Raw genomic sequence first — 14,350 nt, 5'->3', positions numbered from 1 at the left:
CAGTAATGCGCTTTGTGCAGTGGGAATGGGGGATCGGTCCCTTCCACCAGCTGTGCCTCACTTTTCCCAACTGAGCATTTCCTAAAGTGTTTCATGTGATGCTGGTCCCATAAGTGGAGCATCTAAGCTTGTTCAAGTGTCGGAGAAGACCGCAGATAAAGATGCCTGATTAAATTTGTGTTCCCAAATGCGTTTGACTTGAGCAACTTCTCTTTTTCTTTTCTTTTTTTTTTCATTAGTGACTGATTCTGAAGAGAAACTTTGGGGAAAGCCTGGACTATTATTTGATTTCTAAGATTCTTCCTGGTTGTGCTGTTCCACGGACCTACGTAGGAGAGTGCAGGCACCCAAAACACAGGACTGGGCCTAGTGGGAGGGTAAACCTTCAATCTCCTTTCCCAGGGAGACAGACAGACAAGTATGATTGCTCACATCCCCAGAGCTGCAGCCTTAAAAGAGTCAGCAGCTTCTCAGCAGCACTCAGACACTTAGATGCCTGCCAGGATCCCACACTGGCTGATGTTTGAGCTGGATAAACAATTTAGCCTGGGTCTTACCTCATTAAGAACACATATTACCTATTTCTCAAGCTAAGAACACTCTCGTGGTTCTACAGGGGCTGGGCAAGGCTGGGATCTGACCACAGCATGGGAATAGGCCATTGTTAACCCTCTGCTTTCCTCTCTCCCTTGTTAGCCTTGCTGCTTCTAAGGAGGCTGAAGCTGCCCGCTCCGCGCCCAAGCCTATGTCTCCCTCGGATTTCCTGGATAAACTAATGGGGAGAACCTCTGGATATGACGCCAGGATCAGGCCCAATTTTAAAGGTAGAGAAAACTTTCCTTCCAGATTCCAGGGGATCAGCTTTCCTAGATTAAGAAACAAGCAGCATGGTATTGGATACAGGTGGTAAATACATGGTAGGAGTCCTGTGACTCTTTCCTCTGCCCAAGCAGACATTATTAATCAATCCAGTCTACTACCTGACCCAGCCCAAGCAAACAAAGCCTCAGAATCCAACCCAACAGTACCTCTGGTCGCCAGGAGTCAGTATGTGAATTAAAACCTATTTTCTACCTCTAGTATAATGGACAGAGAGACAACCATAGAATGTAAAGAAATGGGTTCCAGTTTAGATTCAAGTACAAACTTACTCTCTGAGCATGGATAATCCTCTTCCTTTCTCTGGGCCTCAGTTTCCTTATCTCTGCAATGATGGACATGGCTATCTCTGTGGTCTTTAAACCATGGAGCTACAGGGTTCCCACTATGTGCCCCAAAAGGGAGAAGCAGAGGGCACAATGGGCACGCCTACTCACTTTGTCCCCCATTTCTCCCACAAGCAGCTCCATTTTTATCTGTTTTAGATAATAGGGTTTCCAACTAAAATTCATCTGCTGAACACTTCCCGGGAATTAACAAGTAATTTTAAAACTTTCTAGTCTAAATCAGAGTCACAGTTTCAAATGCTCCAGGGATTAGCTAGGTAAGTTAAATGAGTGAGGGGAGCCGAGAATAAGGCAATAGGGAATGGTAGGGACTATGGAGAAATAGAGATGCAGATCCCTCCAGAGCCGGCAGCGTCTCCTTAGCCCCAGCCCACAGTTACCCTCCAGGAATGTGGGCCCCATGTTGCCAGATCATCCAGGATTCCAAGAAGAGCCAGAAATCAAGATTTATGCAAAATGTCCTGATTCCTAAAACATGTAAATTCAAACAAAACATGTTTGTGAGCCAGACATGCCCTGTGGGTAGCCAATTTACAAACCTTCATCAAAGTGACCTGGGAAGTTTCTTTCAGCTCTCACAGTCCTCTGAGATCCCCATGTCTATAACAAGAGGGGACCGGTTCCCTTTGTCCATTGATGCCTTAGGAAGTTGGAACCATGGCAAACTGCTGAGCAGAATTCTGCACATGGAGTCTTTAGGACCTCCTCGGGAATCTGTGCACTTGGACCTTCCTCCCAGGACCGCTGCAAAAATCTTATTTCAAGGACCCTCTGCCAACATCCTAATCAATTTTGATTCCAGATGCCCTTCCTCACTGTTCCTTTTGGCTCAAGTCCAAGACCAAACAAGGAATGTGACAGCTGGTAACAGCTTCCTAATATTTGCTCACTTTGCCCCCTATTCTCAGAGTGCTCTGCAAATAGAAAACTGTCAGGGAGATGCACTGAGGTTTGTGTTTGGGCCCACCTCCCACCCGTTTACCTCGAGGCTCCGAGCCTGAGAGCATCAAGTCTCCTGCAGGAGATACGGCTCAAGCACCTCGCTCCTGAGGCCACACCTTTCCAGCATCATTAGAATGTCCTTGGTCCCCTCAAGGACAGGTAAATCAGGACCACATTGGCTGTCATAGTCCACTAGGCCCAAACCCTTCACCAGGGTCACAATCTCAAACACCCAGAGGGACCAGGCAGGCAAGGCACATGAGTGAAGCAAGATGAAGACAAGAAAAGTAGAAAGCACAGGGCTAATCTAAGGACAGCCAGCCACTTCTCAGCTCCTCCAGCAAGCTGCCAGGAAAGGGGAACGCAGGCCCTGGGCAGCAGGCCTTCCAAGATAAGACTGGAGTCTGGGGTTTGGTGAAATCTTCCAAGTTGGCAGCCAAATCACATCTTTTAGAAACACTATTGGACAAATCAAACACATTCAAGGACTGACCACCAGGTTGTATCCCCCTACCTGCTGCAGTTGTCAGGAATCCCAGCCCACCCCGCCCCCTGGTGGGCTCTGTCAGAACTCCATCCTGAGTGCCAGGGTCTCGCTCTCCTGAGAAACGAGGGACTCGTTTGTTGAAGGTGCATGCCTCCAGGGTTAGTTGTCTACTGTGCACACCACTGTATTTGGCATATAAAAGGCCCTTAATAAACCTTTCATAAATGAACGGATGAGCAGATGAACCAACAAATAAGGCTTAGAGCAGTTAAATGACTTCCCCAAGGCACCTTTTGTCAAGACGCCTTTGTCAAGGCGGTAGGGACTTTAACCCAGCGAGCTACTCTGACTCAGTTCTCTGCCTAATGCCAGTCATGTATTTGTTTATTTGCTTATTCATTCATTTATTGACTTACTTACTTAGCAGTGGACATTTTTAAGAAATAAAATTTCACCCAGACTATAAAACCGTTGAATTAGGGCTCTCCCTCTCCCCACTCTGAGACCCTTATTCCAAACACTTGGGCCCCAAATATGTAGAACTAGATCATCTCTTAGTCCTCTCCCAAAACCGCACTGTCTCTAACCCCTCCGGTCCCCTCAGAGTCCTGCTCTGAGCAGGTGCAGCTTCCTGGAACCCCACCCAGGAGCTGGGAAGCAAGGTTTCCCAAACCCTCCCCCTTGGGGTGAGGCCTGAAACACAGGCCTCCTGCCCCTGAGCCCCACGGCCCCTTCGCACTTCCACCCAGGCACCAATAACATCCCCGAGAGCCCCCACACAAACCACAGTCTGTACTCCTGATAAGGCCCCTGTAGCCTCAACACAATAGGAAGAGGCCTGCATTATTTGTAAATTCCAGAGGGATTAATTAATGACTCAGCAGTTTTCTTCAAGAACCAGAAATTTTGCCTGCTCCTGACTCTCCTGAAGATAGGGGTCGCCAGGAACAGCAGGCTGGGTCTACAGAACACAGCGGCAATGCAAATTGTAATATGGAAGTAAAAGAACGTTCAAATTGGATTCTAGAACTCCCACTACTTACCTGATACATATGACCCAGAGTGAATCATTTGAGTATCTGGGCCTCTGTTTCTGCATTTGTAAAATGACCCAGTAGCACGAGCCCCTTCCCGCTCTGTATTCTGCAGCCTCTCTAAGACTTTGTGTAGGTAATGGTTCCCAGGATCCAGGGCACAGCCCAATGCAAACACATACACAAAAGCAAAATTAAACTTTAATATTTAATGAAATATATACATTATCCTGCTGCCAAAAGCAGCCAGATTGTAATTTTCTCGAGGATAATTTAATTTCAGATTTATGTCAATGAATCTCAGCTCCCCATGGGGTCCTTCTGGCTGGCACCCTCTCGCACACATAAATCAGGATCTAATTTATATGGGAGTCATAGCACCACACACATGCAGGGCTTGGGTGGAACCCTGTGCACGTCCTTCCAGGCACGGGTAGTAACTCTTTGGGGCACCTTGATAATATGAGGCTAGATGAAAAGAAAAACCTGCATCTGAGTCTAAATGAGAAAAGAAAAACCTATGGGCCTTTTCCAGGTGGAAGTGACAAGGAGGCACATTTCCACCCAGTACCAGAAAAGATTTTTAGCAGACGGAGCTATCTAACTATGGAAAGGACTGCTCAAAACAAAATGAGTTCCCCACTACGGCAGGTGTTTAGGCACTGGGCCTTAATGGGTAGCTGGTCTATAGCAGCGGTCGCTAAACCTGGCTGGGCAGGTAGCTCATTAAAATATAGACTCTGGGCTAATCGCCAGAGATTTGGGTTCACGGGGTTTGGGGCTGGGCCGAGGGATCTGCCCTGTAACTGGCTCCCCGGGTGATGCTACTGCAGAAAGCCTTATCTGCACATCAATGAGGGAAGCAATTGATTAGGTGACCTTGAAAATTTCCAGCCCTGAAATCCTCTAACCTTGTAATTCCAATGGATAGCCTCCATGATGGAATTCCAAACCACTGGAGCTCAGACTGCACTGCCCAGATCAAGAGCTACTGTCCGAGATGGATGGGGAAACTGCAACCCAGAATAAGGGAGGGGCATGCCTGAGGTAAAATAGCCAGTGAGAGCTGGAGCTCTGCCGAAAATGGAGGGATCCAGGTACTCCCTTGGTGAGAAAACCTAGATTCTCACAAGGTTGAGTCCCTTCCTACACACAAAGATTTCTGAAAACAAGGAAATCATGACTGAGTGTGGGTGAATTGCTTGGGCTACTTTTCCAAGAGGGACAGAGAGGAGTTGGTAACAGGGCAGGAGGATATCTGCTTCTTTCTTTCCATAATCAGAAAACTGGGGTTCGAGTCCTGGCTCTACAACTTGCCGGCAAAACAAGCCCAGGGGAGTTGCTAAAACTCTCTGTGCTCCACTCATTCAGTAAGGACAGACACTTGACCTTGCCCAACTCAGGACGTCACAGGGACCAACGAGAAAACGGACCTGAAAAATTTCACAAATTGCTCATTGTAATCTCCATGTGCAAGATTACGACCTATTAAGTCTTCCCTACCTTCAAGGTCAGCTCAAGGTCATCCCTTTCATGAAGTCTTCCCTAATACCTTGCTTTCCAGAACCTCTCTTATACCTGGTCTCCTACTGCTTATAACACTCTTGCCCATGATCTCACATTCCTCTGGATATTTTATGCCGGCCCTCTTGTCAGCTCACATAGAGGAAGTCCAGTGCTTAAAATCCTAGATTCCGCCACTGTGTGACTGAGCATGCCACTTCCTTTCTCTAAACCTCCTTCCTACAAGGGTAGCTATTAAGACTACCAGCTTTGGAATTAGATAAATCTGAATTCAAACTCTGGTTTGACCTTTTACTAGCTGTGTAGCTGTGGACAAATAACCTCTCTGAGCCTGTTTCCTCATCAGTAAAACTGAGGTAATAACCAGATCCTCTCATGGAGTTGTTGAAAGGATGGCATGAGATCGTGTTAGTAGCATTCTCAGGACAGCAGCAAACCCTGTAAAGCTCAGTAAATGGTTCACTGCTATAATTCATAGTATAAAATGAAGAGATTGGGCTTCCACTTGGTGGAGGTCCCTTTAGTAATATGATTCTAAAGAGCAAGTATTCCTCCACTTCTTTCTTATCCTTTGCAGTAAGATTCAAAAAGCTTGCCTGGAAAGTATTTAACAAAGACTTATGGACTTCCCTTGAGGTTCCCTCTGGATTCCTCAGCTGGTAATTCCCATCAACGCCCTTTCAGACAATCGTTCTTGGTTCATAAGTTCAAGGCAAGAAACTTACTGTTCCTTGCAATTCCCAAGATGGCCTCCAAATGTTGTAGCCGTAAACACATTTCAGCCACAAATTAGAAGGCAGCCGATGGGGTTTGGGGAAGGGATTTCAACCATATGGCAGGATGATGAATCATCCTGTGTTAATGAAAGTACATCTCGGCTCAGTCTCTGGTGCTCTGTACCTGGTGTTCACTTAGGGACAGGGAATCTGGCATAGTGATATGACTGGGAATCCCAGCTGCTCAGGGGTTGGGTGGAGGGCAAGCAAGGGGCTCCTCACTAAGGGGGGTCCACCCCTGAAATCAGTGTTCCAGGGATGGGTCCTATCCTGTGGGTTTCTTCATGGTCATGGAACTAAGCAGGGATCTCTCTTGATTGGCAGGCCCCCCGGTGAACGTGAGCTGCAACATTTTCATCAACAGTTTTGGTTCCATTGCTGAGACAACTATGGTGAGTCAAAACACAAGCTGCTCTTTTGTGCTGGGTATATCTCTCTCCCTGAAACACTTACCCTCTGCATTGGTCTTCCCCAAGGTGGTGGGGAATCTGGTGTGTTTTCAGGTCTCCAGTGGTATACCATGAGACTTGGACATTTTTACTATCCTACTCAATGTTTTGTTTTGTTTTTGTTTTTTGTGTTTTTTTAAAGTTTATTGGGATGACAATTGTTAGTAAAATTACATAGATTTCAGGTGTACAATTCTGTATTACATCATCTATAAATCTCATTGTGTGTTCACTATCTTACTCAATGTTTTAGGTGAGGATATACATCTAAATATGGTCAAAGTGCCAGCAGGGCCAGCACATGCCAAACACCCAAGATTATAAAAACAAAATTATGTCAATGGGCTAACGTGTTAGATTAAAAGAAAATGTGAAGACCTGCTTGTAATTTTCAAATTCAACTGTGGCATAGCAGAAGACTGGTTATAGAAGCTGCGATTGGTGTGTTGGGTTGATTCTACTCTACTCTCTACTTTTGTATGTATTTTAAAATTCCCATTGTAAAAAGTTTAAAATCAGTCAATTATGCAAGGAAAGAAGACCAGAAGGAAAAATACTAAAAGGTTAATAGCAATTATCCCTGTATCATAGACTTATAGATAATATTATTTTCTTCTTTCAGTATTTCTATATTTTTCAAATTTCTACAAAGAGTAAATATTACATTAGTAATTATAAGTGAATGCAATGATACTTATAAAATGTTTTTCTCAATCTTTGAAAAAAAATCAATTGTACTTGTCTTGAAGGGCATGATCTAGCTTGTGAGAAAATAATTAAGGTCACCTCAAGTCCTTCTTTATGAGTAGAGTGAGAAGCAGCTGGCCAGTCACCAAGTCCTGTAGATGTTACTGCCCTGAAGTCTTCTAACGCACCCATTTCTGGACATCCACCCGTCCCTAGTCTAGTTCAGGGTTCCACCCTGGCTCAACTTGCATCTCGCCACCCCCTGCAATCCATTCTTTCTCAAATAGGGGTCTTTCTCAAATTCAAACTAATTACACTGCCCTCTGCTTTAACACCTTCCCCAAAACTCCCCCTCACCTTCAGCATTAAGCCCAAGTTCCCTCTGTGATTCTGCCCGGCTTTGTCTCCCCTCTCTCTCACTTCCCATTCGGGATAAATGGAATCACCTAGAGTTCTCCACACAGGTGGCTCTCTCCCTCTCTCCCTCTCTCCCTCTCTCCCTCTCTGCGTGTCTCTCTCTCTCTCTCTCTCTCTCTCTCTCTCTCTCTCTCTCTCTCTCTCTCTCTCTCTCTCTCTCTCTCTCTCTCTCGTTGACAGCTTCTCTTCACGCAGATGTTGAGGCCTCTGCCCAGAGCACCCACTCCAGCTCCCTTCCCCTTGCCATCTCCTATTCTCCTTTAAGTCTCTGCTTAGAATTACGTCCATAGGAAGCCTTCACACTCTACATGTGCATATGTGTGTGTGTGAGTTCATATGTGTTTTTGACCCAACGCTAAGATGTCTCCCTTCTTCCAATTCTCATGACATGTTTCACAGTTCCCATAATAGCACTTACCTCTTACACTTAACACCATCACCGTCTGCATATTCGTCCCTCTTCTCACTATAATGTAAGTGCTCTGTGGTCCAGAATCTTGTCTCATTTTCTGTGGGAACATCAGCGGCCAGTAGTGATTTAATAACAGGTGCTCAATAATTTTTTTAAATAAATAAACTAAATCAGATATATTGTTTGTCAGTGAAAACCATTATTTGGTCCTAAACATTAGATCTAACCTTTCAGTCCCAGACTGGCAAAAATCACGGTGCTCTGCAGGTCATGGGGCAAATAGTTCAAAATCTGTCCTTTTGCGAAGAGGCCAGTCTTGATTTGGCCAAGGAGCCCCTGTCCGCATCCAAAGGACAACCGAGCAAAGTCCCCAAAACTAAAAGGCCCCTTATCTCCAAATGAAAATGCTCCCACCTGTCCATTGGGAACAAACATGGCTGCTTTTCACTGGGTATCCAGCTCAATGGATGTCTTGGAAGAGCTCCTACGGAGCCCCTCTGCTTTTCTTCTCCCTCCCAAACCAGAGATGCGCCCACATTTGCATTACTCAGAGTCTTTTTGTGGTGAGTACTGACACCGTGGCTCTTCTTCAGGAATGGTAAATATTAACAGTTCTCAACCCTAGCGTGGGCGGGACCAGCTCCTATGTAAAGAAGTCGGTTACTGGAGGACAGGTGTACAAATCTGCACCCCGCCACCACTCCCACTTGTTTCCCTATAATGACCACGCAGACCTATTTCCTGGCCACAGATTTTGGAAAGCGTGGCCATTGGCCCTGACTTTGTGTGGTGGTTCAGAGCCTGCTCTCTGGAGTCACATAGACCTGGGTGGCCTCACTATAGTGAGGAGCTGATCTGCCTCATGTCTTTAAGCCTCAGTTTCCTCATCTGTAAAATCCCAGTGGTAATGCACATGTCATCGAGTTATTGTGGGTGGGACGTGCAGGAAAGTGTGTATCACAGTAAATGCTCTAAATGTTTTGATGATGATGGTGATGATGATGGTGATGGAGACTCTGGACACGGAAGCCTCAAGCTATCACTGGTCAGCTGTGTGATCTTGAGCAAGGCTTCTCTGAGCCTTAGTTTCCCCTCGCCCATGTCTCCTGTCTACCATTCCAGACTCCATTCCCGCTGCATTTGTCTTCCTGCAGAGACAATTAGGACACAGTTTTCCCTGCTCAGACAAAATCTGAGGCCCATCTCCGTGACCTGGGCACGTGGCCTGACTAAGTTAACTTCCTCCTGTATAAAATGGGGCACCAGTAGCATCCACCACGTGACCTGTTGGGAGGACTGGGAAGTACCGCCTCGGAAGCACTGAGCACAGTGCCTGCCACGAAGCACACACACCGTGGATATCAGCGTTGTTATTAAATGCCACTTACAGTTGTCAACACATTTCACACTCACTCTCATTCGATTCCTTCACCCAACTCTTGGTCTTAACAACCATTCTGTAAAGGAGACATGGCAGACACTACATTCCTCACTGCACAGCTGAGGAAAGGGAGATTTGAAGACCGGACAGAGCTAGTTAGTGACTGACCCAATGGTCATAATCCATAGACAAGTGTTTGTTCTGCATTATGCTGCTCTAACACCGAAGAGCACAGGCTTGGGAAACTGGGGGATCACAGACCCACGACGCACACTGACAAACAACCTAAGTTCTGTCAGAAGCAGAAACCCAATCTCCGATCATGCCAGGCTCAGCACACCTCAGGGTAAACTAGCAAATAGTGATAATGGAGATAACCAACAAGTGGAGCCCAGATGAGACGGCTTCCAGGAGAGACACAAATACTCTTTAGATGGGAAATAAAGGCTCGGCAATGATATGCTTCCTTGGAAGTGGTCCACAGGTGACAGGTTTCTTGCTTATTAAAGTTAGTCCAAAGTAGGAGTTGCCATGCTCTAGCTGGCACATTCTACAGGGCTGGAACTCTTTTTCCCACTGCGTTCTTTATTATCTATATGTGTTTAATTTGCTTTGCAGATGATTTTTGGGGGGTGGGGAGGACTTAAAATCTCAGAGCTAGAAAAACAGTTAAGAAATGGTCTAAACCAGTTCTCTCTTTTACAGAAAGGGAATCTGATGGCTAGAGTGGTGTCATGACTTGAGCGAGGTCACCCAGCATGGGATGGGTGTCCTTTGCAGTAGCCAAAGGTTCCCCTCTCTGCAGCTTCTTTCTCCCCTATATCCCACCCATCCAAGCATTTGGATCGCTTTGGAATATAATAGCAACAACCACACATTAAATGGTGCTGCGTGTCAGGCAGTATGCAAGGTACTTCTGCATATGTCATCTAATTTAGACCTCACAACAACCCCCAGGAGACAGGAAATGTTATCCCCATTTTACAGATAAGGAAACTGAGAATCAGAAAGGTTAGATCACTTACAGAAAGGCACACAGCTAATGAGTGGCAGAATAGGATTTGAATTCAGATCTACCTCACCCCAAAGCCCACATTCTGCTGAGCCAAATATAAATGTTTAATTCCTGGATGTTTGAGATTACCCAGCTCCTCTTGTTTCCTTTGCTCATAGGGAGTCACAGCTGAAAGGGAAGTTCATTGAACAGACATGCCCCAAACCCCAGACTCCTGTCCCAGGGCTATGTCTCTCCAACCACGGGAAGAACTGGTTGTGCACCCTCAGGCCACGGTAATACGGACATGGTCCCAGTGTCAGAAACTTCCCAGGCTGTACTTCAGGAGCAGCAGGAGTGCAGAGCAGCTCTATGAACAGCTGGAGCCCCTCAGCCTGACTGTCTGTTTCCCAGGGCCTGGTTTTATTCACCAGAGCTAACAGACCTGACAGCGGAGAGAGGCAGCCAGCAAAGCAACAGGGGTCTCTACCCATTCCGGACGAGGGGAGGGCTGAGCTGCCTGTCCTGCATCTGCCCTTTCCGGGGACACTCTTTGAGTCTAGGCAGCAAGACGAAGGTCGAAGTTGGAACAGGAATGAATGAAGGAGACGCGGGAAGGGGCTCCTGATCTACAGCAGCCCATCTATAACCTACAAGAGAAAGATGTGGAGCTAGAACCCACAGGGAACCACCAGCTTGCCTGGAAACACGTGCTTGTGTGTGTGTGCGTGAGACTACGCTGTGGCATCTACGTATCTGTGGAGTACGTATGCACGTGTGTGTTCGTGCCATGTACACACAGGCACGTGTGTGTGTATGCGAGTTTGAATATATTTGGTCATGTGACCTCAAAGAGAAATGTGTATGAGCACGTATCGGTGTGCATGTAAGGATGTGTGTTTCTGCGGTTATAAACGTACATGTGGATATGCAGAAGTGTGGATGTGTCCGTAGCTGTGTGTGTGCATATGTACCATGTAAGAACATGCAGAAGTATTAAAGAGAGAATGTGCGTGAAGTGCATTGTTGTCATTTGTGTAACAGTGTGCGGATATTTGTGACTATATCAGAGCATATTTAAGTATGCATCAGCATGAGTCACATATTTATATGTGTGTTATGCATGTGCATGTGGATGTATATACATGTAAATACATGTGAGTAAGTGAAAGAGCACTGACATATGAATCATGTGTGAGTGTGAGCATGTCTACACACGTGTGCAGGTGTGCATGGGAGTGTGCACACCTGGGGCATATATACAGCACGAATTCATGTGGAACGACAGGTAAACAAACGAGAGAGTGTGTGTGTGCATGTGTGTGCACACACATGTGTGTGTATTCACGTCCTCTGGGCATGAATCCCAGTATTTCCATTATTAGGTCACAAGCTCCAGCCTCTCTTACCAAGGGTCAGGCTAGCCTAGCATAGGACAGGCACACTGGCAGGACCCCGGGGGGTCAGTGACAGCCCAGCCACAGCACACTTACAGACAGTAACACGCCGGCACTGTTTTTAAGTATATGAGTAATAGATGAAAACAAGCTTTTGTAAGAAGTCCACTGAGAAAGAAATGAGAGAGAGAAATAGGAACGCAGATACATGTCCTAGTATACGTCCCACTCGTCTCCTCTCCTTGTGTGTACAAACATTTTTGTACCTACACACATCTTTGTAGAAATAGGATTGTGCGGTACAATTTGCTTTCTTCACTTCCACCATGTCCTGGAATCTCTCCCTATCACTACATAGTGGTCTGCTTCACTCCTAACTCCGCACACCACCAAAGGCAGAAAAATAAGTATTCGGTTGGTACAAAAGTCATTGCAGTTTAAAAGGATAAAAATAATTGCAAAAGCTGCAATGACTTTTGCACCAACCTAATAGTTTATTATCGTTAACTTTGATATGTGACTAAATGATTTTAATCTATGTTTCCAGACTTTATGACCTACCTAGAAAATTCCATTGTCTAGACATCATTTCTTGGTATTTAACCACCCTTCTCCTAACACCATGTTTCCCCAAAAATAAGACTTAGCCAGACAATCAGCTCTAATGTGTCTTTTGGAGCAAAAATTAATATAAAACCCGGTCTTATTTTACTATAAGACCCGGTCTTATATTACTTTTTGCTCCAAAAGATGCATTAGATATGACCCCGGCCAGGTCTTATTTTCAGGGAAACACGGTAGCCCTTTAGTCTTATGCAGATTTTCACTATTACAAACAATGCCATAATGAATATTCTTGTACATAACTCTTCGTGCATTTCCTTAGGATATATTCCAGAAATGGAATTACTTTACCAAAAAAATGCACTTTTTTATTATTTTGACATATATTATTGCCCAACTCACTTCCAAAGAAGCTTCAATAATTTACTGTCCTCACAACAGTGTTCAGTTCTCTTTATCCTTGCCAACCCAGGGTATTATCAAGGTTTTTTATTTTACCAGGTGACATGTTTTTAATGGTTCTTCATTGTCATTTAAAATTTTCACTCCAGATTCCTAGTGAATTTGAGCATCTTTGCATATGTTTAATGGGCATTTTGAATAATATTATAGGTTCTTTTGTTTTTACATGTACCTCCTGAATCCATCTTGTCGAGTTTAGTTCTCTGTAAAGTATTTGGTTGTGGCTTAATTCTACTTTTCTCTGATTAGATAGTAATTTTTCCAACATCATTCTTAAGTAGCCATTATTTCTCCACCAATCTGAAATGCTATCTTTTTCATAAACTAAAGCTCCATACGTACTTAGTCTGGTTCTAGTCTCAGTTTACTGTCCCATTGCTGTTTGTTTGTTTCTGCACCAATACCCCACTATTTTCATTACTATGGCTTACCATTATTTTTCTATGACTGGTAGAGAAAGTCTTCTGTTGTTCTTCTTTTACAAGGTTTTCTTGACCTTTCTAGCCCTTTTTCTTCCACGTAAACTTTGGAATCAGCTTGTGGAGGCCTATAAAAATTGCCTCAGATTTTACAAATTGAGTTTATAGATTCATTTGGGAAGAAGTAACATCTTTACAATATTTGATAAACATGGTGTGTCTCTCCATTTGTATAGGTATCCCTTTATGCTTCTCAGTAAAGTTTTAGAGTTTGTTTGTTTGTTTTTTAATATGTACAACTCACATATTTGTTAGGTTTGTTCCTAGCTATTTTGCAGAGTTGGTTGCTACTGAGGATGAGATCCGTTTTTGTGGTTGCTTTTTCCATCACACTTTCAATCTTTCTACCCAGCTAATGCTAGGTCACTTCTTATACATTTGGGTTGGGGAGATCCAAGAGAAAGTCCATTAAATGTCATCCAGTCAGATATGGCTCAACACTCCACAAAGCCTTGGTAAACGGAAGACTAAGAGAAGACCAAAAAGAGAGCTCTCAGAAATGGCATTAGAGTCCTACTGGCAGAAAACAGATTTATAGGAAGTGTTGGTATTGTCTGCTGGATGACTTTCTCCCAACACACCACCAAGAGAGCCATCACCATGACATGACACAAATCTATGACAGCCCAGCATTGGTGCTCCATCACATCCAATTCAGGAAGGCTGACTCATGACAACCAAACCCACAAAAGACTGAGGTGGGTAAATAAGACTGCCAAGTTATTTTAACTTACAGTGGATCTTTCCATTCTAATAAGAGGAACGCTCCCGTCCTCCATGAAAGCACTCCCTTGCTACTCTCTGAAGAGCAGGGAAGCCAATCAAAATTTGCTTTTGATACACCTGGAAAATTCAGACAATCTTGCGGGAAATGTCATCCAGGCCAGGAGAGAAGTCTAAGAAACTATCCTTGCCTCACCACACAGAAACCCTCTTTTCAGCAACAAAAAAGCTGGGGTGCCCCCAGACAGAGTGACCTTATACCCCGGATGATGCTAGATTACCAATTGCCAAATTCCTGCTCCTCAAACTGCCCTTTCTTGTACTACTGAATGAATGTCTCCCACATGTATAAATAGTTCTCCAAACAAGACCCAAGACAATGGATAAATCAGGGTT

At 44.8% G+C, this 14,350-nt stretch overlaps 1 protein-coding gene across 2 annotated transcripts in view; it reads left to right on the top strand.

The window, feature by feature from the left end:
- GLRA1 (glycine receptor alpha 1) overlaps positions 1–14,350 on the top strand; it is a gene marked incomplete at its 3' end in the record, with an annotated part of 73,137 nt that overhangs the window by 29,813 nt on the left and 28,974 nt on the right. For both annotated transcript variants that reach the window (XM_081035393.1, XM_081035392.1), the window contains exons 2-3: positions 697–824; positions 6,314–6,381. In XM_081035393.1, the coding sequence (XP_080891519.1) occupies positions 697–824; positions 6,314–6,381 (196 nt within the window). The remainder of the gene's footprint in view (positions 1–696; positions 825–6,313; positions 6,382–14,350) is intronic.

The sequence above is a fragment of the Rhinolophus hipposideros genome (genome assembly GCF_964194185.1).
Source record: "Rhinolophus hipposideros genome assembly, chromosome: 23".
NCBI classification, from domain to species: Eukaryota; Metazoa; Chordata; class Mammalia; order Chiroptera; family Rhinolophidae; genus Rhinolophus; species Rhinolophus hipposideros.
The sequence above is the reverse complement of the archived record's forward strand: the minus strand, read 5'-3'. Positions and strand labels throughout refer to the sequence as shown.